Source organism: Macaca fascicularis, chromosome 3 (assembly GCF_037993035.2).
Source record: "Macaca fascicularis isolate 582-1 chromosome 3, T2T-MFA8v1.1".
Classification (NCBI taxonomy): domain Eukaryota; kingdom Metazoa; phylum Chordata; class Mammalia; order Primates; family Cercopithecidae; genus Macaca; species Macaca fascicularis.
This window is the reverse complement of record NC_088377.1, coordinates 73,892,863-73,918,470: the sequence shown is the minus strand read 5'-3', so window position 1 is coordinate 73,918,470 and position 25,608 is coordinate 73,892,863. Positions and strand designations below refer to the sequence as shown.

The window sequence follows — 25,608 nt, the reverse complement described above, 5'->3', positions numbered from 1 at the left end:
ATTTTGTTCCTATTGTGTAGGTTGTCTGTTTACTCTGTTGATTATTTCTTTTGCTGTGCTGTTTAAGTCCCATTTGTGTATATTTGGTTTTGCTGCATTTGCTTTTCAGGTCTAAGTTATGAATTATTTGCCTAGGCCAATATCTAGAAGAGATTTTCCTAAATTTTCTTCTAGAATTTTTATAGCTTCTGGTTTTTCATTTAAGTCATTAATGCATCTTGAGTTAAAGTTTGTATGTGATGAGAGGTGGGAATTCAGTTTCATTCTTTTGCCAATGGGTAGTCAATTTTCCCAGCATCATTTATTGAATAGAATGCCCTTTCCTCATTGTTTATTTTTGCCAACTTTGTTGAAGATCACTTTGTTGTAGGCATGTGGTTTTATTACTGGTTCTTTATTCTCTTTTCTTTCACAATTATTTTTCTCCCTTTTTTAGCTGTATCATTCCTAGCAATGGACCCTCTATTCCATTCCATTAATCTATCTGTCTGTTTTTGTACCAATGCTATGCCGTGTTATTGAGTATAGCATCATAGTATAATTTGAAATCAAACACATGATGCCTCAGGCTTAGTTCTTTTTGCTTACAAGTACTTTGGCTATTTGGATGCTTTTTTGGTTCCATATGATATTTAGGATCGTTTTTTCTAATTCTGTGAAAAAATGATATTGATAATTTGATAGGAATCGTGTTGAATCTGTAGATTGCTTTAGTTAGTGTGGTCTTTGTAATGATATTGATTCTTCCAATCCAAAAATTCCATAAATTTTTGGAATAGTTTCAGTAAGATTGGTACCAGCTCTTTGTTGTACTTCTGGCAAAATTTGGCTGTAAACCTATCTGTTCTTGTTTTTCTTTGTTTGAAATTATTTTATTACTGAGTCAGTTTCATTACTTGTTACTGGTATATTTAGGAGATCTATTTTTTCCTGGTTTAGTCTTAGGAGGTTGTATGTTTCCAGGAATTTACCCATTTTCTTTTCTTTCTTTCTTTCTTTTTTTTTTTTTAAAGGAATGTAAAACTATTATTGACCACAGTTCACCAGTATTTACAATAAGGTAAACAATATACAGTTGGGGCCAGGGATGGTTGCTGACACCTGTAATCCCAGCACTTTGGGACGCCGAGGCAGGTGGATCACAAGGTCAGGAGGTCGAAACCATCCTGGCCAACATGGTGAAACCCCGTCTCTACTAAAAATACAAAAAATTAGCCAGGCATGGTAGCGGGCGCCTCCAGTCCCAGCGATTCCTGAGGCTGAGGCAGAAGAATAGTGTGAACCCTGGAGAGGGAGCTTGCAGTGAGCCGGGATCGTGCCACTGCACTCCAGCCTGGGTGACAGAGCAAGACACCGTCTCAAAAACAAAACAAAACACACACACACACACACACACACAAACACACACAAAAAAACAAAAAACAATATACAGTTGGGTAACATTCTGATTACCACAAAGTTGTTTTTCCTGGCTTTTGCTGAACCAGTAAAGCAAATACTGAAAAGATTGAGCCTACATGTAAGGAATGAGTAGGGTAATTAAAAAACATGTAAGTCTTTTTTTTTTTTCTTCTTCTGAGACGGAGTCTCACTCTGTAGCCCAGGCTGGGGTGCAGTGGCAGCGATCTCGGCTCACTGCAAGCTCCGCCTCCTAGGTTCATGCTATTCTCCTGCCTCAGCCTCCCCAGTAGCTGGGACTACAGGCGCCGCCACCATGGGCCCAGCTAATTTTTTGTATTTTCAGTAGAGACGGGGTTTCACCGTGTTAGCCAGGATGGTCACGATCTCCTGTCCTTGTGATCCACCTGCCTCGGCCTCCCAAAGTGCTGGGATTACAGACGTGAGCCACCACGCCTGGCCAAAAACGTGTACGTCTTTTAGTTTACTTTTGTAATTTAAGCTATGAAGAGGCCTTTTTTTTTTCTTTTTCTTTTTTTTTTTTGAGATGGAGTCCTGTTCTGTCGGCCAAACTGGAGCGCAGTGGCGCTATCTTGGCTCACTGTAACCTCCTCCTCCCGGGTTCAAATAGTTCTCTGGAAGAGGCCATTTTTTATTGCAGACTTGAAGAGCTATTATTCACTGCCTCCAAGCTGCTCCGGGTTGAAGGTCTGCGGCATCTTTGGCTCTCTGCGCCTCCAGCTTGAGCCACATCTGAGCAGGGAGGGACAAATTTAACCATTTTATCTAGGTTTTCTAGTTTGTATACATAGAGATATTCCTATTAGTCTCTGATGATCTTTTGTTTTCTGTGGTATCAGTTGTAATGTCACTTCACTTTTGATTGTTCTTGTGCTTACTTGAATCTTCTTTTTTCTTGGTTAATCTAGCTAGCACCATATCAATTTTCTCTTTCTTTTCTTTTCTTTTTTCTTCTTTTCTTTTCTTTCTTTCTTTCTTTTTCTTTTCTTTTTTTTTTGACAGAGTTTTGCTTTGTTGTCCAGGCTGGGGTGCAGTGTCATGATCTTGGCTCACTGCAACCTCTGCCTCCCAGGTTCAAGCAATTCTCAGGCCTCGGCCTCCTGAGTAGCTGAGATTACAGGCACCTGCCACCATGCACAGCATGTATTTTAGTAGAGACGGGGTTTTTTTGTATTTTAGTAGAGACAGGGTTTCACCATCTTGCCCAGGCTGGTCTCGAACTCCTGAGCTCAGGCAGTCCAACTCTCTTGGCCTCTGAAAGTGCTAGGATTACAGGCATCAGCCACCATGCCTGGCCTAGCACTATATTAATTTTCTTATCTTTTCAAAAAACAAAACAGGTTTTTTGAACTAACACAGACAAAAAAAAAAAAAAGAAAATTTAAATAAGAGTTCAAGAAATAGGAAATTATGTAAAGCAACCCAACTTATGAGTTGTAGGCATTCCTGAGAGAGAAGAGGAAAAGGTAAAAAGATTGGAAACATATTTGAGGGAATAATCAGGAAAATTCTCTTGGCCTTGCTAGAGGGGTACATATCCAGATGCAACAAGCTCAAAGAATACCTGGAAATATTTTGAAAGATGAACTTTACCAGATTATCCAAAGTCAACTTGAAGAAAAATACTCTGAAAGAAGCAAGAGAGAATTTTCAAATTACCTATAAAGGAAATCACATTAGACTAACAGCAGACTTCTCAGAAGAAAGTTTACACACCAGAAGGCACTGGGATCCTATTTTCTGTCTGCTTAGTCTAGCCTATGTTAAAGCCTTCATCTGTAACCCAACCCTTCAGTGTGTTTTTCATTTCCAGAAATTCCATTGTTTTTATTTAAAGATATCTGTACTTCATTCACATTCTGCATTGTTCTGGTATCTTTGTGTTGATTTTCCACTTTCTCTTGGATCTCATTGAGCTTCTTTATAATTCATATTTTGAATTCATTATCTTTCATTTCAGAATTTTCATTTTGGTTGGTTAGGATCCATTGCTAGAGAGCTAGTGCGTCCTTTGGTAGTGTCAAAACATTCTACCTTTTTTTTTTCTTCATGATGCCAAAGTTCTTATGATGGTTTCTTCTCATCTGGGAAAACTGTCACTTCTTATTTTTGAATTTACTTTAATTTAGATGGGGCTTTTCCCCCTTGTGGGTGTAACTATAGTGTCTATTGGGTAGGGGGCTTTGGCTTTGTTTCTTTTTCTTTTTGTTTTTTTTGAGACAGAGTTTCGCTCTGTTGCTCAGACTGGAGTGCAGTGGTGCGATCTCGGCTCACTGCAAGCTCCGCCTCCTGGGTTCACGCCATTCTCCTGCCTCAGCCTCCCAAGTAGCTGGGACTACAGGCACCCGCCACCACGCCCGGCTAATGTTTTATATTTTTTTTAGTAGAGATGGGGTTTCACCGTGTTAGCCAGAATGGTCTCGATCTCCTGACCTCGTGATCCACCTGCCTCGGCCTCCCAAAGTGCTGGGATTACAGGCGTGAGCTACCACGCCTGGCCTGGCTTTGTTTTTTCAGCCCTGTGCCCTTCTGTCAGTAGACTTTTTGTTGGTTTGTGCCTTTTAACCTCCATGCCAGTAAGTGGCACTTATGAGTAAGAGCCAGCTATGGCAGAAGGAGATAGTGTGTGTTTGATCTTTGTTTACTGTGATTTCCTCTCTGTTGTTTCAGGTGATAGGCTGGTCTATGTAATGCCTAGACTCTGAGTTGCCTGTTCAGCCCAGGGGGGAAGACAAAGCTGGGCAGAGCTGGACCAAAAAGCTTACCCACCAACATCTCAATGATTAACGTGAACAGTAGCCTTTACAGGGGTGACTGGGGTATCTCCTGTTGAAATGCTCACAGGTCTCTGTAGGGAGGGAGGAGCTGTACCAGCTCTGCCTCCTATGTAGGTAGGAACATGATCTGTTTCCCTATCCTACCCCTGTCCCAGAGCTCATGACTCTTAGTTCAGACAGACGATGTCATCTACCTCCAGGTCATAATGTAGCCAAGAGCCATTGAAAATGCCTGTCTGGTGACTCTTCACAGGAGCAACCTCAGGGTAGGACCTCTTCCCTCAGCCCAACACAGACAGCCCTGTGGCTTGCCTGTTCTCTCATGCAGGAACGCTGCTACTTTGTGTACATAGGGGAAGCAGCTTCACCTTTCAGCACAGGAGGGTGGGTTTCAGCTGCTGTAGTGTCGGCCGCCTGGGTCAGCACAGCCTTAGTCTCCAGAGGGAGTGCTCAGGTGCCAGTGGTGGACTGGGCTAGCCATTTTCTTGATTCTCAGATCCCAAATGGTGTTCTGGATGGTATGCATAAGTACTGGAGGGACTGGATCAGAAACAGGCTGGCATATGTGTCCTCAGGTACCCAGGGTTCAGATGCTGGCTGTGATAGAGAGGGGCAGGCTGGCCCCCACACAACTGGCAGAAAACTTAGGCAGGGGCAGGAAGAATGCTCAGGCAACTGCAGAATGCTAAAGCGACAGCAGTGCCAGGGCTGATTGCAAGTACCTGGGGCTGGGCTCTCAGAAGAGTGCCAGGCCACAGCTGAAATGATCAGATGGGAGCACTCTTCTTTATTCTTTTTTTTTTTTTTTTCTTTTTTTGAGACAGCGTTTTGCTCCTGTCGTCCGGGTTGGAGTGCAATGGCATGGCCTCGGTTCACTGCAACCTCTACCTCCTGGGTTCAAGCAATTCTCCTGCCTCAGCCTCCTGAGTAGCTGGGATTACAGGCACCCTCCATCACATTGGCTAATTTTTGTATTTTTAGTAGAGATGGGGTTTTGCCATGTTGGCCAGGCTGGTCTTGAACTTCTGACCTCAGGTGATCTGCCTGTCTCAGCCTCCCAGAGTGCTGCGATTACAGGCGTGATCCACCGCGCCCAGCCCATCCTTTATTCTTTTTTTTTTTTTTTTTTTGAGACGGAGTCTCACGCTGTTGCCCAGGCTGGAGTGCAGTGGCGCGATCTTGGCTCACTGCAAGCTCCGCCTCCCGGGTTCCCGCCATTCTCCTGCCTCAGCCTCCTGAGTAGCTGGGACTACAGGCGCCCGCCACCGCGCCCGGCTAATTTTTTGTATTTTTAGTAGAGACGGGGTTTCACTGTGGTCTCGATCTCCTGACCTTGTGATCCGCCCGCCTCGGCCTCCCAAAGTGCTGGGATTACAGGCTTGAGCCACCGCGCCCGGCCCATCCTTTATTCTTAAAGGACAGCTTTCTGGGGGTAAAGTATTCCTTTTGGTCTTTCTCTTCTAGTACATTGAGTCGTCCCACTGTTTCTTGACCCGCAAGATTTCTGTTGAGAAATCCATTGATAGTCTTATACAGCTTCCTTTACATGGGACAAGATGTTTTTCTCTTGCTGCTTTCAAAATTCTCTTTGTGATATAGGTCAGGGTATACAAAGATTCAGTTTTCAAAATGAATAAGTTCTGAAAATCTAATGTACAGCAGTGTGAATATAGTTAACAATACAACATTGTATACTTGAAATTTGGTAAAAGAGTAGATCTACATGTTCTCATCCCCCAAAAAAGTGAAGAAAATAATTATTATTTGAGGTAATAAATATGATAAATAACTTAATTGTGGCAATTTTTTCACAATGTATATACATATTAAAACAAGCTGTACACCTGAAATATATACAATTTTATTTCTCAAATACGTATTTATTACTCATTCACAGAGGGATGTGAATACTTAAAGGAGAGAGAATCATTAAAAAAAACCCCTCCAAATCCCCAAATTCTGTCTTTGACATTTGACAATTTAATTATAATTTGTCTTAGTGTTTACCTATTTGGGTTTTGAATATTTGGGCTTCATGAATGTGGATGTTAATTTCTCTACCTAGATGTGAAAAGTTTTCAGACATTGTTTCTCTAAATACTATTTCTGTTTCTTTCTCTCTTTTCTTCTGTGATTTCTATAATGCATACATTGGTTTGCTTGATGATTTGCCGTATGTTCCGTAGGCTCTCTTCACTTTTTCCGTTCTTTTTGTTTTTGTTCATCTAATGATAATTTCAAATAATTTGTTTTAGAGTTCACTCATTCTTTCTTCTGCTTGATTGAGTCTTGTGTTGAAGCTGTCCACTAAAATTCTCAGTGCAATTATTTTACTTTTTAGAGTCAGAATATTTGTGTGTTTTTCATTTCTTTGTTGAACTTCTAATTTTGTTCATGTATTGTTTTCCTGATTTCATTTTGTCGTTTGTCTGTGTTTGCTTGAAGCTTATTTAGCTTTTTTTTTTAGACAATTATTTTGAATTTTTGCTGGGTGCGGTGGCTCACGCTTGTAATCCCAGCACTTTGGGAGGCCGAAGTGGGTGGATCACCTGAGGTCAGGAGTTTGAGGCTAGCCTGGCCAACATGGTGAAGCCCTGTCTTTACTAAAAATACAAAAACTAGCTAGGTGTGGTGGTGCACGCCTGTAATCCCAGCTACTTGAAGGCTGAGGCAGGAGAATCACTTGAACCTGGGAAGTGAAGGTTGCAGTGAGCTGAGATCACACCACTGTACTTCAGCCTGGGCGACAGAGCGAGACTCTGTCAAAGCAAGCAAGCACAATTATTTTGATTTTTTTTCAAGTAGCACATGGATCTTCATTATTTTAGGGCCAGTTAATGGCTCTATATTAGAGATATTTTTTCTCTTTTTTTTTGTGGGGTCATGTTTTATTCTTTGTAATCTTCATAGTCTTGCATTGATCTTTGCTTATTTAAAAGAGCAGTCTTGTCTTCTTGTCTTTACACACTGGTTTTATTAGGTAAAGACACTCTCATGTTAGGCTCCCAACTGGCGTAACTACCTTAGGGACCATGGTCATGTGGGATGGATCGGGTCCTGGTCTTCTGTGGGTTCTGCAGTCAGTCTGTATGTGGGTGAAGCTCATGGAAGGATTTGGACAAGGAGCTTCAGTGCTTTGGGCATGTGGGGTTGGAGCTAAGTCCACAGAGAAATGTGGATGCTTATAGGTCTGCTGAGTCTGCACTTAATGTATTTGCTACTAAGGTGTGAGCCTGCCTTCTTTTTTTTTTTTTTTTTTTTTTGAGACGGAGTCTCGCTGTGTCTTCCAGGCTGGAGTGCAGTGGCGTGATCTCGGCTCACTGCAAGCTCCGCCTCCCGGGTTCACGCCATTCTCCTGCCTCAGCCTCCCAAGTAGCTGAGACTACAGGCGCCCGCCACCACGCCCGGCTAGTTTTTTGTATTTTTAGTAGAGACGGGGTTTCACCATGTTAGCCAGGATAGTCTCGATCTCCTGACCTCGTGATCCACCCGCCTCGGCCTCCCAAAGTGCTGGGATTACAGGCTTGAGCCACCGCGCCCGGCCGAGCCTGCCTTCTTAAAGGGGCTTTCCTTGGTCTTCAGATGTACTAGAATATCATAATCTCCTATCTGGATCCCAAAGCTCCGGCAATGGCACTTTTGTCCATAGATGCTTGCCAAATTAGCATTTTCTCAGGGGATAAGAACTGGGATCTCCTAGTCTCTTATCTTGCAGGTGTCACTCTCCTTTAATTCTTTAATCTTGGTTTCTCTTAGATCTGTGGACCTAAATTATAATGACTATTGGAAATAAAATATTTTTTTAGTAAATCCAACATCTGAGCAGTCTCACAGCCAGTTTCTGTTGACCTCTTTCTTTCTTTCTTTTTTAGGGGTATATTTTATTTTATACATTCTGTGTAACGTTTTGTTACAAATGGGGTATTTTAGATAATGCATTGTAACAACTTGGGATAGGAGTTCTATCTCCTCCCCTAAAGCTTGTTATTGTTATGTATTTGTTCAGTAACTGGCAGAATTGTTTGAGTAAAGTCTGTTTCTCCTCCTTACAATGTTAAGCCTCTGATGTTGCTCCTTGTTAAGGTGCAGTTTTAGGCAGGCCCATAGCCGCACTGAATGAAGTGGTTTTGGTTGCCCTCTCTCTTTTCATATGATTGTACCCAGCTGATAAGCTCCACTAATTGCCAGCTGATTGCTCAATTGTTTGCAGCACTGCCCTGTTAAAGATATTGTTCTGTAAATGAATTCTATCAAATTGTCTCCTTTTAAGGAATGATTTCTGAAGTCAGTGTTTGACATTTGTGGCAACCCCAGGATGCCTCCTCCCAGTTTTCTTATTATTTGTTTCTGTCTTGCAAACTAGTTGGACTACAATTTAGCCTTTATTGGAATCTCCTTATAATTTTATTTCATCCCAACTTCCATCCTTCTTTTTTTTTTTTTTTTTTTTTTTTTTTTTGTGAGTTGGAGTCTTACTTTCTCGCCCAGGCTGGAGTGCAGTGGCATGATCTCGGCTCACTGCAACCTCTGCCTCCAGGGTTCAGGCAATTCTCCTGCCTCACCTTCCTGAATAGCTGGAATTACAGGCACCCACCACCATGCCTGGCTAATTTTTGTATTTTTAGTAGAGATGGGGTCTCACCACATTGGCCAAGCTGGTCTCAAACTCCTGACCTCAAATGATCCACCCGCCTCGGCCTCCTAAAGTGCTGGGATTACAGGTGTGAGCCACACGACTGGCCCCGTCCTTCTTTTTAAATGTAAAATACTTTTATTTGTTTTTTGAGTAGTTTTACATTTGTAGAAAAATTGAGTGGAAAGAACAGAGATCTTAAGGCCCTTCCTTGATTTTCTTCTATTATTAACATCCTGCCTTAAGTGTGGTACATTTGTTACACTTGCTGAGGCAATACTGCTAAGTTGTAAACTAAAGTTCGTATCTGACAAGTCTTCAGTGTTCGTGTTGAACATTGTATGGGTTTGAACAGATGTCTAGTGACCTCTATCCCATACTACAGTAACATTCACCGTAGTTTCACTGCCCTAAATATCACCTGTACTTGACCTATTCATTTCTGTCTCCTCCTCTTCCCTTTATCCTTGGCAACTATTGATCTTTTTACTCTCCATAATTTTTTATTTTGGGAATATCATATAATTGGAATCATAGTTCGTGTAAAACTTTCGGATTGGCTTCATCCACTTAGAAATATGTATTTGAGTTTTCTCTGTGTCTTTTTTTGTGGCTTGGTAGCTGATTTCTTGTTATCATTGAATAATATTTCATGTTTAGGTACGCCACAGATTGTTTATCCACTCACCAATTGAAGGACATCTTGGATGCTTTCAAGTTTAGCAATTATGAACAAAGTTGCTATAAACATTTGTGTGCGGGCTTTTGTACAGACGCACGTTTTCAACTTATTTGGATAAATACTGATGAGTGCACTTCTGGATCATATGGTAAAAGTACATTTAGTTTTGAAAGAAACTGCCCAACAATCTTACAACGTGGCTATGCCATTTTGCATTCCCACAGGCAATGAGTGATAGTTCCTGCTGCTCTGTATCTTTCCCAGGATTTGGTGTTGTCAGTTTTTGGATTTTGGAAATTTAATTTTTTTTTTTTGAAATGGAGTCTCATTCTTGTTACCCAGGCTGTAGTGCAGTGGCATGATCTTGGCTCACTGCAACCTCCACCTGCCGGGTTCAAACAATTCTCCTGCCTCAGCCTCCCAGGTATCTGGGATTACAGGTGCACACCACCATGCCTGGCTAATTTTTTTTGTATTTTTAGTAGAGATGGGATTTCACCATGTTGGCCAGGCTGGTCTTGAACTCCTGACCTCTGGTGATCCAACCACCTCAGCCTTCCAAAGTGCTGGGATTACAGATGTGAGCCACTGTGCTCGGCCTAAAAAAAATTTCTAACTTTTATTTTAGATTCAGTGGGTGGAAATTTAGTAATTGTGTAGTATCATGTATTTTTCTTCTAATTTGCAATTCCTTGAGGATGTATGATGTTGATCTTCTTTTTTACATGCTAATTTCTTAACTGAATATCTTTTTTGTTGACGTGGCTATTTGGATCTTGTGCTCATTTTTAGTTGAGTTGTTCATTTTCTTGTTGTTGGGTTTTAAGAGTTCTTTGTATATTTTGAACATCAGTCCTTTATCAAGTGTGTGTTTTGCAAAGATTTTCTCTCAGTCTGTGGCTTATCTTGTTATCTGTAGCAGTATCTTTTGCTAGCAAAAGTTTTAGTTTTAATGAAGTTCAACTCATTGATTCTTTCCATTCATTGATGATGTTTTCAGTGTTACATCGATGAAGTCATTGCTAAATCCAAAGTCACTTGCATTTCCTTTTATGTTATCTGTTGTGAGGGAGTGATGACTATCTGGATTGGTGGCACAGGCATAAAAGAGTTTACCTTGTTCAGGCAGAAGTTGCAGTGAGCCAGGATTGCACCACTGCACTCCAGCCTGGGTGACAGAGTGAAACTCTCTCTCAAAAAAAAAAAAAAAAAAAAAAAGAATTTACCTTGTTGTAGGTAGGGAAGGTAGATTTATTAAACAAAGTAGGAAAATACATTGCTAGGGGGGCAAAAGGCAGCTTGCAAGAAAGAAGCTGACTACAAACAAAGGATTGCTCGAGATTTTATAGGCTAGTTCTTAGGCTGTAGAGGCTGATGAGGGCTTTGTGTAGCGCTGATAATGCCAAGGTTGTGAAGCAGGATTCTTCTCAGTCATCTTGCCAGCCAGAGACCTCCAGCCAGTGACACCCCCACCTAGGCCTTGCTTGGGCATGCTACCTGCCACACAGGCGGCTTCCAATACACTTGGCCCAGTCTGACTTGCACAGTGGCTGGGCCTACGGCTGGACCAGCATGGCCCAGCATGCCTGTGTTATAGCTTCTACCTGAGATCGGGGGTTCACGAGCTCTTCTCCCACATCCAAGAAGAATGAGGATCCCCTAACAGTTGAAGGATGAGGAAGGCAGAGAAAAATTTTATTGAGTGATGGAACAGCTCTCAGTGGAGAGGGGACCTGGGGGTGGTTTCTCTCCTCGTGTGGCTAAGCCCAGGGCTTTTATGGGCTCAGAATAGGGGAGTGCTTGCTGATTGGTTTGTGAATATGCAGAAAGGTTAAAACGAAGGCATGACCCAAAGGTAGGCACAACAATGTAAAAAAAAAAAAAACAATTGGCCGGTTGCAGTGGCTCATGCCTGTAATCCCAGCACTTTGGGAGGCCGAGGCGGGCGGATCATGAGGTCAGGAGATCAAGACCATCCTGGCTAACACGGTGAAACCCTGTCTCTACTAAAAATGCAAAAAATTAGCCGGGCATGGCGGCTGGTGCCTATAGTCCCAGCTACTTGGGAGGCTGAGGCAGGAGAATGGTGTGAACCCGGGAGGCAGAGCTTGCAGTGAGCGAGATTGGGCCACTGCACTCCAGCCTGGGCAACTGAGCAAGACTCAGTCTCAAAAAAAAAAAAAAAAAACCACCAACAACAACAACAATTAGGAAGTGTAGGTGTATGTAAACCAGGTGAAGGGTGGGGATCAGTCAGAGGAAAGAGCACCAAGCAGGATGACAGCTTCTTAGCCCAGTCTGTGAATTTGACTTGTAGCTTGGCTTTCAGGCTTTAAACTGTCCTTGGCTTGGAGGTGGGGTTTCCCTGGGGACTTGCCCCTCTCTGCCTAGGCATTTGTCTGCCTCCTGCCACTATCAGTGCAGTGAGCTAACTTGCAATATTTTGTATCAGCCGAGGGTCTGCTGATAGCCAGGCACAGGAAGATTGTGAGTTATTTGTGCAGGAGGGCTGTGTGTTCTGGATTATGAAGAAAGGCAGACTTGTAGCTTATCTGCTTCTTCTTCTTTTTTTTTTTTTTGGTTTCCCCTGCTCCCACCAGCCTGACTGCCCTTCCCTAATTAGGACTCTACGTTATCTTCTAGGAATTTTATCATTTTATGCTTAATGTCTGTTTATAGATTCTCATTTTTGCATGTGAGTATTCAGTTCCAGCACCATTTGTTGAAAAGAATTAGCTTGTCCACATTGAATTCCCATTGCTTCTTTATCAAATATCAGTTAACTATATTTGTGTAGGCATATTTCTGGGCTCTCTACTCTGTTCTATTGATCTGTTTATGTATTATTTTGCCCATGCCATGCTGTTTTGATTACTATGGCTTTGTAGTAAATCCTGAGGTTGAATAGTATGTCTTCCAACTTTGTTCTTCCTCAATATTGTGTTGGCTATTCTAGTTTTTTTTGTTTTTGTTTTTTTTTGCCTTTTCATATAAATTTTGGAGTTAGTTTGTTATTATTCACAAAATAATTTGGTGAATTTTTGATTGGGATTGTGGTGAATCCATAAGTTAAGTTATGGAAAATTGACATCTTGACAATATTGAGTCTTTCTACCCATGTACCTGGAATGTCTCTCCATTTATTTAGATAGTCCCTGATTTTTTCAATAGAGTTTTGTCATTTTTCTCATCTAGAACCACTATGAAAAACAGTATGGTGGTGATATGGTTTGGCTGTGTCTCCACCCAAATCTCAGCTTTAATTATATCTCCCAGAATTCCCACAAGATTTGGGAGGGACCCAGGGGAAGGTAATTGAATTATGGGGGCTGGTCTTTCTCATGCTATTTTGTGATAGTGAATAAGTCTCACAAGATCTGATGTGTTTATCAAGGGTTTCTGCTTTTGCTTCTTCCTAATTTTCTCTTGCTGCTGCCATGTAAGAAATGCCTTTCACCTCCCACCATGCTTCTAAGGCCTCCCCAGCCATGTGGAACTGTAAGTCCATTTAAACCTCTTTTTCTTCCCATGCTATCAGTAGCATGAAAACAGACTAATAGAGGTGGTTTGTCCAAAATTGAAAATAAAATTACCATATGATCTAACAATCCTCTTTCTGGGTATATATCTCAAAGTTTTGAAAGCAGAGTCTTACTTAGATATTTGTAAAGCCATATAAATTGCATTATTATCCACAGTAGCTGAGAGATGGAAGCAACCCAAATGTCCATCAACAGAAGAATAGGTTAGGAAGTATTAACTCTGTACTCTGTATTTGATTCCATTGGTCTACATGTCTGTCTTTATGCTACTTCCAAACTATTTTGATTACTATAGCTTTGTAATATGTTCTGAATTCTGGAAGTGTGAGACCTCTAACTTTGGTCTTTCTTTTCAATATTTTTTTGGCTATTCAGGTCCCTTGGGATTGCATATAAATTTTTGGATGGGTTTTCTCTGTTTCATGGCCTGCTTCTCCTCCAAGGCAAAATCTCTGAGGCAGGTTCTGGAATTGTGGGTGGAAACAATGGCATATTACCCCCTCCTCTGAAGTTTCAGGCACCCACTGGTAACTGAGAGCTCACTGAGGAGGAGCAGCAGTCTGAGGTTCTTTGGATTACTTCCCCACACAATGAACCACTGCCTCATGAACGAGGCAAGGATGGTCAGGGCCCCCATCTTCTCTGTTTGCTGCATCCAAGGCAGGGCCCCTATTTCACAAGTAGGTCTTGAGTGGTAAAAGGGAGCCTCCAACTCTCAAATGAACTTGCCAAGGACTTAGCCTCAAAAACAGGTAGATGGGGGTTGGATATGGAATGCTGTATTGTCTCCGGTTTTGGAGGGCAGTAGTAAAGATGACTAAACTCTATTTGTGTAAATATTTTATGCTAGTAAATACCTGAAATATTAGCTTACATTTGAAAGATGATAACTTTCTTTTTTTTTTTTAAGATGGAGTCTCACTCTTGTTGCTCAGGCCGAAGTGCAATGGCACAATCTCAGTTCACTGCAACCTCCACCTCTGGATTCAAGCAATTCTCCTGCCTCAGCCTCCCAAGTAGCTGGGATTACATGTGCCTGCCACCACGCCCAGCTAATTTCTGTATTTTTAGTAGAGACAGGGTTTCACCATGTTGGCAAGGCTGGTCTCAAACTCCTGACCTCAGGTGATCTGCCCACCTTGGCCTCCCAAAATGTGAGAAAAGTGATGTCTACTAAAAATCTTTTTTCTCTGTGTTTCCCGTAGCAGGATACTTTGCTTTAGGCTCTGCTCAGTAGACAGTTTCCAATTGTGTGCACAGCCTGAGACTGATGCTGACAGAAACCGATTAGTGCATACTGTCAAGTCTTAAAATGAGATGCAGGGTAGATCCCTGTCTAATTAAATGTATTACAATATCTTCATCTCTGTCTTTTTTTTTTTTTTTTTTTTGAGATGGAGTCTTGCTCTGTTGCCCAGGCTGGAGTGCAGTGGTGTGATCTCAGCTCACTGCAAGCTCCATCTCCCGGGTTCACACCATTCTCCTGCCTCAGCCTCCCGAGTAGCTGGGACTATAGCGCCCACCACCACGCCTGGCTAATTTTTTGTATTTTTAGTAGAGACGGGGTTTCACTGTTTAGCCAGAATGGTCTCGATCTTCTGACCTCGTGATCCACCTGCCTTGGCCTCCCAAAGTGCTGGGATTACAGGCGTGAGCCACTACGCCTGGCCTGTCATTTTTATAACAGGAGTGAGAGTAATAGAGTAAAACTCTATTGGTGCTAGAGAATTCAATTCATGTCATTCTTGTTCTCTAGGCGCTGTTACCCTTTGCTGTGGTGGGGAGTATGGATGAAGTGAAAGTTGGAAAAAGGATGGTCAGAGGCCGTCACTACCCTTGGGGAGTTTTGCAAGGTAAATATAAAAGAGGGCAGGCTTTGGAATGATTAAATTAAATATATGTGTATCACTCGTAGTCTCAAAATAACATTTTAACTTGAGTTAATGTTGGTAACTCTTGTAATCTGTAAGTTAGCGGTTACTAATGAGGAACACAAACTCTGTTTTATCTAAACTAATGCTTACTTTGACCGTGATTCATTCTCATAGAAGTTTGCTGAACGCTGCTTTAAGCCAAAATCTACAGAGTCTGGGAAGAACCTCTTTGTTTATCCCAGTGTTCCCAATGCGCAATGTACGTATTATTTGTCTCTGTATCAATCATGACATTGAGAATGCTGGAAAGCACTTTAAACAAAATGGAAGCAAAAATACTAGTGTGTAGACATGTTACATAAACTCATTACTACCTAATGTAGAAACCATTTTAAACTGGTCACTAGAAAAAAGAGTGATAAACTTTTTAAAACAAGAAAGTACAATTTACCTTTGGCTAAAGATTATACCTTTGACATTTATATTGTTATTTAGCATCATACTAAGTTAGAATAGTGTAGTAAGCAGTAATTTATTGTCTTGTTCATATACTTGCGGTACTAATTATTGGGGAATGGAAGATTTCTACTTGTGCTGGTTTCCAAATGATGTTTTTTGTTTGTTTGTTTGTTTGCTTTTTAAGACAGAGTTTCACTCTTGTTGCCCAGGCTGGAGTGCAGTGGCATGATCTTGGCTCACTGCAACCTCCGCCTCCTGGGTTCCAGCTAGTCTCCTGCCTCTGCCTTCCAAGTAGCTGGGATTACATGCGCTCACCACCACACCCAGCTGAATTTTGTATTTTTAGTAGAGACGGGGTTTCACCATATTAGCCAGGCTGATCTCGAACTCCTGATCTCAGGTGATCCACCTGCCTTGGCCTCCCAAAGTGCCGGGATTACAGGCGTGCCCAGCCCCAAATGATGTTTTTTTAAAATTGACATATTAGATATTTTAAAATTTGTTAAACATACTTAAAACTTAATGTTTTAATATTTATTATATAATAATATATTATGTTGTATACTTGGCATACAACTTATGAGTATGCTTGGCATACTCACTTAGTGTAAAGTCCTCCAGTTCCATCCATGTTGCTGCAAATGATAGGATTTCCTGATTTTTAAGGCTGAATAGTATTCCATTGCATATGTATGCCACACTTATTTTCTTCATTCATCTATTCATGGACACTTAGATTGCTTCCATATCTTGGCTCTTGTGAATAATGGTAGTGTAGGTATCTCTCTGACATACTGACTTCATTTTTGGGAGGTAATATATCCAGTAGTGAGATGGCTGGGTCATATGGTCGTTGATTTATTTTTAATTTTTTGAAGAAACTCCATACTGTTTTTCATAATGGCTATCCTAATTGACATTGCCACGAACAGTGTACAAGGGTTCTCTTTTTTCCATGTCCTCACCAGCACTTGTTTGTCTTATTGATAATAGCCATTTTAGCATGGGGAAGTAACAGCTTATTGTGTTTTTAATTAATTAATTAATCTATTTTTTTGAGATGGAGTTTAGCTCTTGTTACCCAGGCTGGAGTGCAATAGTGTGATCTCAGCTCACTACAACCTCTGCCTCCTGGATTCAAGCAATTCTCCTTCCTCAGCCTCCCAAGTAGCTGGGATTACAGGCACACACCACCATGCCTGGGTAATTTTTTTTTTATTTTTAGTAGAGACAGGGTTTTGACTTGTTGGTCAGGCTAGTCTCTTGCTCCTGACCTCAGGTGATCTGCCCGCTGCAGCCTCCCAAAATGCTAGGATTACAGGCATGAGCCACTGTACCAGGCCTGTGTTTTTTAATTTTTAATTTTTATGGAGACCTAGTAGGTGTATGTATTTATAGGGTGCATGAGATATTTGATACTGGCATTAAATGTGCAGTAATCACATCAGGGTAAATAGAGTACCCATCAACTCAAGCATTTATCCTTTCTTTGTGTCACGAACAATCCAGTTACACTCTTTTAGTTATTCTAAAATGTACAGTAAATTATTGTTGACTGTAGTCACCCTTTCATGCTGTCAAATACTAGATCTTATTCATTCTATTTATATATTTGTACCCATCAACCATCCCCACTTCTCTCCCTCCCCAATCCTTTCCTAGCTCCTGGTAATCAATATTCCACTCTTTACCCTCAGGGGTTCAATTGTTTTAATTTTTAGCTTCACAAATGAGTGAAAACATGTGAAGTTTGCCTTCCTGTGTCTTGCTTATTTCACTTAACACAATGTCCTCGGTTCCATCCATGTTGTTGCAAATGACAGGATCTCATTATTTTTTATGACTGAATAGTACTCCATCATGTATATGTACCACATTTACTTTATTCATTCATCTCATGATGGATACTTAGGTTGCTTCCAAATCTTGGCCATTGTGAATAGTGCTGTAAGAAACATCGGAGTGGAGCTATCTCTTTGATATACTACTTTCCTTTCTTCTGGGTATACACCTACTAGTGAGATTGCTGGATCATATGATAGTTCTATTTTTAGTTTTTTGAGGAAACTCCATACTGTTTTCCACAGAGACTGTACTGATTGACTTTCCTACCAACAGTGTACAAGGATTCCTTTTTCTCCACATCCTCATCAGCATTTGTTACTGCCTGTCTTTTAAATAAAAGCTTTTTTAACTGGGGTGAGATGATATCTCATTGTAGTTTTTATTTGCCTTTCTCTGGTAATCATTGATGCTGAAAACCTTTTCATTTGCTTATTTGGCATTTAAAAAAACCCCACAATGAACAGTTACTTCACACATGTTAAAACAGTTATTATCAATAAGACAAAAGATATATGTATGTCTTCTTTGGAAAAATGTATATTCAGATCTTTTGCCCATTTTAAATTAAATTATTAGATTTTTTTCCTATTGAGTTGTTTGAGCTTCTTTTTTTTTTTTTTTTTTTTTTTTTTTTTTTTTTTTTTTTTTTTTGAGACGGAGTCTCGCTCTGTCGCCCAGCCCAGGCTGGAGTGCAGTGGCGCGATCTCGGCTCACTGCAAGCCCCGCCTCCCGGGTTCACGCCATTCTCCTGCCTCAGCCTCCCGAGTAGCTGGGACTACAGGCGCCCACAACCGCGCCCGGCTAATTTTTTGTATTTTTAGTAGAGACGGGGTTTCACCGTGGTCTCGATCTCCTGACCTTGTGATCCGCCCGCCTCGGCCTCCCAAAGTGCTGGGATTACAGGCGTGAGCCACCGCGCCCGGCCTGTTTGAGCTTCTTAAGTATATTCTGGTTATTAATCTCTTGTTAGATAAATAGTTTGCAAATATTTTCTCATTGTGTAGGTGGTCTCTTCACTTTGTTGATGGTTTCCTTTGTTTTGCAGAAGCTTTTTAACTTGAGGTGATCCCATTTTTCTATTTTTGCTTTGATTGCCTGTGCTTGTGAGGTATTACTCACTAAGTGTCTTAAAGAGTTTCCCCAATGTTTTTTGCAGTAATTTCATAGTTTGAGGTCTTAGGTTTAAGTCTTTAATCCATTTTGATTTGATTTTTTATATGTGGTGAGAGATAAAAGTCTAGTTTCTTTCTTCTGCAAATGGATATCCAGTTTTCCTAACACCATTTATTGAAGCGCTTATCCTTTCCTCAGTGTATGTGCTTGGCACCTTGGTTGAAAATGAGTTCTCTGTGGCTGTGTGGATTTATTTCTAGGTTCTGTACTCTGTTCCATTGGTCTGTGTGTCTGTTTTTACACAGATTCCATGCAGTTTCACTTATTATAGCTTTGTAGTATATTTTGAAGTTGGGTAATGCGATTCCTCCAGTGTTGTTATTTTTGCCCAGAATTGCTTTAAGTATTTTTTTTGTTTCATATACATCTTAGAATTGTTTTTTCTTTTTCTATGAAGAATATCATTGGTGTTTTGATACGGATTGCATTGAATCTGTAGACTTCTTTGGGTAGTATGAACATTTTAACATTATTATTGATTCTTCCAATCCATGAACATGAACTATGTTTCCATTGTTTTGTGTCCTTTTCAATTTCTTGCATCATTATTTTATAGTTTTCATTGTAGAGATTTTTCATTTCTTTGGTTATGTTTATTTCTAGGTATGTTATAGCTATCATAAATTGGATTAGTTTTTATTTCTTTTTCAGATTGTTCACTCTTGGCATATAATAATGCTAATAGAATTCTGAATTTCTTCTCTGTGTTGTCTTGAATTTCATTGAGCTCTTTTAAAACAGCTATTTTGAGTTCTCTGAAAGGTTACATATCTCTGTCCTGAGATATGTGATTGGGATTGGTCATTAGTGGCTTATTTGGTTCATTTGGTGAGGTCATGTTTTCTAGGATGGTCTTGATGCTTGTCAATGTTCATCTATGTCTGGGCATTGAAGAGTTAGATATTTATTGTAATCTTTGCAGTCTGGGCTCAATTGTGCTCTATTCTTCTTGAGAAGGTTTTCTAAGTATTCAAAGGGAATTTACTAGGGAGTACCCTAAGCCCAGTAACACTCTGATTCTAGCAGACTCATACTGCCTCAGTGGTCTTGGATAATATCCGGGAGAATTCCCTGGATTATTAGGCAGAATCTCTCAAACTCTTTTCTCACTTTCTCCCAAACTGAAGGAGTCTCTCTATGCTAGATTGCTTGGAGTTGAGGGAAGGGTGACATAGTCACTTCTGTGGCCACCACAGCTGCTACTGTGCTGGGTCACATATGAAGCCAGCAAATTACTGGGTCCTGTCCAAGGCCCATGGCAACTACTGCCTTGCTACTACTGATGTTTAAGGCCCAAGGGCTCTTTAATCAGCAGGTGGTGAGTCCTGCCGGGCTGGGTCCGTCTCTTCAGTGCAACAAGTTCCCTTCTGTCCCAGAGTGAGTCTAGAAATGTCCAGGAAGTAGGGCCTGGAATTGGGGGTTTCAGGAATCAGTTTAGTGGTGTGTTTTCCTGTGGCTGAGCTGCTACTCAAGTGGTAAGACACAGTTCTCTTCTAATCTTCCTTCTCTTTCCCACAAGTGGAAGGAGTCTCTCTTTGAGCTGCACTGCCTGGTGTTGGGGGAGGTGTGATACAAGCACTTCTTGGCCACCAAAACTGGTGTCTCGCTGGGTCACGCGCATTCCCATTCCACTGGCTCTGAGCAAGTTCAGTACCTGGATTTGCCTAAGGACTGCAGACCTTGTGGTCTGACTGCCTTTCAAATTTATTCAGGACCTCAGGGCACTTTAATTAACTAGTGGTGGAGGCAGCTGGAACTGAAGTTCCTATCTGTCTCTGGCATGGGAGATTCCTCTTTAGTGGGAGCTAGGTTAAATGCTCCCTTTGGCTGGGAGTGGTGGCTCACACCTGTAGTCCCAGCACTTTGGGAGGCCGAGGTGAATGGATCACCTGAGGTCAGAAGTTCAAGACCAGCCTGACCAATATGGTGAAACCCTGTCTTAACTAAAAATACAAAAATTAGCTGAGCATGGTGGTGTGCAGCTGTAGTCCCAGCTACTCGGGAGACTGAGTCAGGAGAATCACTTGAATCTGGGAAGTGGAGGGTGCAGTGAGCCGAGATCATGCCACTGCACTCCAGCCTGGTTGAAAGAGCAAGACTTCATCTAAAAAAAGAAAAAAAAAAAAAAAAAAAAGAGCTCCCTTTGTGGGCACTAGCAGAATTCTGCCCTGTGTTGTGTTCCACTGTGATAGGGCAGTCACTGAGTTCCAATGCAAAGTCCCATAATCACTTCACTCTCCCTCCCCAAAGCACACAGATTCTCAGTTCAGTATGGTGCTGCTGGGGGATGAATGTCAGATGGTATAGGCTATGCAAGACTCTCTTTACTGCAATCTTCAGTGCCTCTTTTCTTGATATAGTATTAAAACCAGGTACTGAGATTGCTCACTTGATTTTTCATTCTTATGAAGGTGCTTTCTTGAATGGATAATTGTTCAATTTGGTGTTTATGTAGGGGGATGATTGATGAGGGGTTCTATTCAGCTACCTTGCTCCACCCCACTCCCCATTTTAGCAATTTTGAAATATACATAGCTTATTATTAACTGTAGTCACCATGCAGTGCCATAGATCACTGAAGCTTATTCCTCCAGTCTAACTACAACTTTGTACCGTTTGATCAATATTTTTCATTTCCCCATCCCTCAGCCTCCCAACTTTCCTCCACTCACCACCTGTCTACTCTCTATTTCTGTGAGATTGATATTTTTAGTTACCACATATAAGTGAGACTACACAATATTTGTCCTTCTGTGCCTGGTTTATTTCTCTTAGCATAATGTCCTACAGTTTCATTCATGTTTTACACATGACAGGATTTCATTCTTTTTAAAATCGTGAGTTTTTAAAAATATTTTAAAAATCTTTAGTATTTTATTGTATACCTTGTTGGTGGGCATTTAGATTAGATTGCTGCCATATCTTGGCTATTGTGAATAAGGCTGAAATATAAAATGCTTAGGAATAAATCTAACCAAGGAAGTAAAATATCTGCACACTAAGAACTGTAAAACTTGGCCAGGCGTGGTGGCTCATGCCTGTAATCCCAGCACTTTGGGAGGCTGAGGGGGGTGGATCCCTTGAGGCCAGGAGCTTGAGACCAGCCTGGCCCACGTGGCAAAACTCCATCTCTACTAAAAATACAAAAACTTAGCCATGTGTGGTGGTGGGCGCCTGTAATCCCAGCTACTCAGGAGGGTGAGGCAGCAGAATCACTTGAACCTGGTAGGCGGATGTTGCTCAGCCGAGATCACACCACTGCACTCCAGCCTGGGCGACAGAGAGAGACTCCGTCTCAAAAAAAAAAAAAAAAAAAAAAAATGCTGGGTGCAGTGGCTCACACCTGTAATCCCAGCACATTAGGAGGCTGAGGTGGGCAGATCACCTGAAGTCAGGAGTTCAAGACCAGCCTAGACAACATGGCGAAACCCCTTCTCTACTAAAAAAATAGAAAAGTTAGCCAGGCGTGGTGGTGCGTGCCTGTAGTCCCAGCTACCTGGGATGCTGAGGCAGGAGAATCACTTGAAGCTGGGAGGCGGAGGTTGCAGTGAGCCGAGATCACACCACTGCACTCCAGCCTGGGCAACAGAGCAAGACTCCGTCTCAAAAAAAAAAAGAAAAGGAAAAAAACAAAGAACTGTAAAACTTGATTTAAAATTGGAGGAGAGTTTGCCTTCCTGCCCCATCTCCGTCACTCCCTGCAGCCTCCACCGAACACCATGACTCCTAGGAGGGCAGCAGTTGTGTGGCCAAGAACAACTCCTTAGGGAGGTGGAAGCTCGCCTCCTTTCTTAAAGACTTCGACCGTGAAGTGGAAATACGAATCAAGCCAATTGAATCAGACAGGCAGAACCTCTTCAAGGAGGTGGATAAACTCTACAACATCCAGATCCTGCGGTTCCCCAAGGCATTGCGCAAAGATGAATGGCTCGACTACTTCTCCCTTGGAGGAAACAAACAGGGCTTGGAAGAGGCAGCAACAGCTGACCTGGATATCACTGAAATAAACAAACTAACCACGGAAGCTATTCAAACGCCCCTGAAATCTGCTAAAACACGAAAGGTGATACAATGATAGATGTAATGATAGTGGAAGAGGAAGAAGAAGAAAATAAACATAAGAATCTTCAAACTGCAAGAGTCAAAAGGTGTCTTCCATCCAAGAAGAGAACTCAGTCTGTACAAGGAAAAGGCGGAAGGGAAAGGTCAAGCTGTGCTATCACTGTTACCACAGCTTTGGGCTGATTGAATGTGTCCATAGTAAAACCAACTCGAAGCCTGATACCCAGGTTTGACTCGAGGGTCTTCATGATCCCTGGCCTGTGCACTTCTGCCACAGGAGAGTGGATTTACAACAAAAGCTGCTCAGGTGCAGTGACTCACACTTGTAATCCCAGCACTTTGGGAGGCTGAGACGGGTGAATCACCTGAGGTCAAGAGTTTCAGACCAGCCTGACCAACATGGTGAAACCCCGTCTCTACTAAAAATACAAAAATTAGCTGGGCATGGTGGTGGGTGCCAGTAATCCCAGCTACTCAGGAGGGAGGCTGAGGCAGGAGAATCGCTTGAACCCGGGAGGCGGAGGTTGCAGTGAGCCAAGATCACGCCATTGAACTCCAGCCTGGGTGACAGAGTAAGACTCTGCCTCAAAAAACAAAAAACTTCAAAAACGCCAGCAACAAAACCAAAAGAAACAATAGCAGGAAGATACAACCTGGAGATTGGAAAAAATATTTTCAACTTATACATCTGATAAGCGGCTAATGTCCCAAATATATAATATTGTTGCTATTACTCTAACAAATCAATAGCAAGAAAATAAATAACACAAGGGAAAATGGGCAAAGGATCTGAATAGGCTCTTCTCAAAAGAAGAAATACAAATGGCCAAAAGAAACATGAAAAAAAAAGAGCATCTCTAATCATCAGGAAAACGCGAATTAAACATGTGATAAAGTATCACCTCATGCCTGTTAGAATGACTATCATCAAAAAGACAAACCATCACCAGTGCTGGCAAGCATACGGAGAAGAGAGAATTCTTTTTTAAAAAAATTTTTATTCTAGGTTCAGGGGTATGTGTGCAAATTTGTTATGTAGGTAAATTGCATGTCATGGGGGTTTGGTGTACAGATTATTTCATCACGCAGATAGTAAGCATAGTACTGGCCGGACACAGTGGCTCGAGTCTGTAATTCCAGCACTTTGGCAGGCTGAGGCGAGTGGATCACCTGAGGTCAGGAGTTCAAGACTAGCCCGACCAACATGGCGAAACCCCATCTCTACTAAAAAATAACAAAAATGTGCCGGCTTTGGTGGCGCGCTCCTGTAATCCCAGCTAGTTGAGAGGCTGAAGCAGGAAATCACTTGAACCCAGGAGGCGGAGGTTGCAGTGAGCCGAGATCGCGCCATTGCACTCCAGCCTCGACAGCAGAGCAAGATTCCATCTCAAAAAAAAAAAAAAAAAGTACTCGCTTTTTTCAGCAGCGCATATACTAACAAAAAAAAAAAAAAAAAGAAAGAAAGAAAAAAAGAAAAAAGAAAAAAAGTAACCATAGTAGCTTTTCTGTCCTCGCTCTCCTCCCATCCTCCACCCTCAAGGAGGCCCCAGCGTCTGTTGTTCCCTCTTTGTGTCCATGTGTTCTCAATATTTATCTCCTACTTACAAATGAGAGTGTGTGGTATTTGGTTTTCTGTTCCTGCCTTACATCACTTAGGATAATGGCTTCAGCTCCATTCATGTTTCTGCAAAGGACCCAATCTTGTTCTTTTTTTTTTAAGGCTGTGCAGTATTCCATGGTGTATATGTACATTTTTTTCTATCCAGTCTACCACTGATGGGCATTTAGATTGATTCTGTGTCTTTGTTATTGTGAATAGTGCTGCGATGAACATACACGTGCCTGGGTCTTTATGATAGAACAATATATTTTCCTTTGGGTATAAACCTGGTAATGGGATTGCTGGGTCAAATGGTAGTTCTGTTTTAACTTCTTTAAGAAATTGTCAGGCCAGGTGCGGTGGCTCATGCCTGTAATCCCAGCACTTTGGGAGGCTGAGGAGGGCGGATCACCTGAGGTCAGGAGTTCGAAACCATCCTGGTCAACATGGTGAAACTCGTCTCTACTAAAAATACAAAAATTAGCTTGGCGTGGTGGTGGATGTCTGTAATCCCAGCTACTAGAGAGGCTGAGGCCAGAGAATCACTTGAACCCAGGAGGTGGAGGTTGCAGTGAGCCGAGATCGCACTGCTGCCCTCCAGCCTGGGTGAGGAGCAAAACTCTGTCTCAAAAATAAAAATAAAAATAAAAATAAAAAAGAAAAAAAGAAATTATCAAACTACTTTCACAATGGCTGAACTAATTTATATTCCCACCAACAGTGTATATATGTTCCCAAGAGAAAAGGGAATTCTTTTTTTTTTTTTTGAGATGGAGTCTCACTCTGTAGCCCAGGCCGGAGTGCAGTGGCCTGATCTCGGCTCACTGAGAGCTCTGCCTCCCGGGTTCCTGCCATTCTCCTGCCTCAGCCTCCCGAGTAGCTGGGACTACAGGCTCTCGCCACCCTGCCCAGCTAACTTTTTGCATTTTTAGTAGAGATGGGGTTTCACCATGTTAGCCAGGATGGTCTTGATCTCCTGACCTCGTGATCTGCCCACCTCGGCCTCCCAAAGTGCTGGCATTACAGGCGCGAGCCACCGTGCCCAGCTGAGAAAAGGGAATTCTTAAACATCATTGGTGGGAATTTAAGTTGGTACAGCCATTTTGGGAAACAATATGAGGGTTCCTCAAAATCTAAAAATAGTATTACCATGTGATCCAGCAGTACCACTTCTGGGTATGTACCCTAGTAGAATGAAATTGATCTGTCAAAAGACATCTGCACTCACATTTTTATTTCAATCTTTCAAAATATATTAAGACTTACTTTGTGGCCTAACATATAATCTATCCTGAAGAATGTCTTGTGTTTGTTTGAGAAAAATGTGTATTACTTTGCTGTTGGATGAAATATTCCACATATGTCCATTAGGCCTATTTGGTCTAAACTGTAGTTTAAATCTGACATTTTCTTACCGATATTCTGTCTGGATAATCTGTCCATTGCTGAAAGTAGGGTATGTAAGTCCCTTACTATTATTGTAATACAGTCTATCTCCCCCTCAGGTCTACTAATATTTGCCTTATATATTTAAAAGCTGTG

At 41.7% G+C, this 25,608-nt stretch overlaps 1 protein-coding gene and 1 pseudogene across 1 annotated transcript in view; both read left to right on the top strand.

The window, feature by feature from the left end:
- Nucleotides 1–25,608, top strand: part of SEPTIN14 (septin 14) — a 71,732-nt gene that overhangs the window by 29,200 nt on the left and 16,924 nt on the right. Inside the window, exon 7 of the mRNA XM_005549534.4 lies at nt 14,810–14,906. Within this exon, the coding sequence (XP_005549591.3) occupies nt 14,810–14,906 (97 nt within the window). The remainder of the gene's footprint in view (nt 1–14,809; nt 14,907–25,608) is intronic.
- On the top strand, nt 19,660–22,817 carry LOC135969760 (borealin pseudogene; annotated as a pseudogene).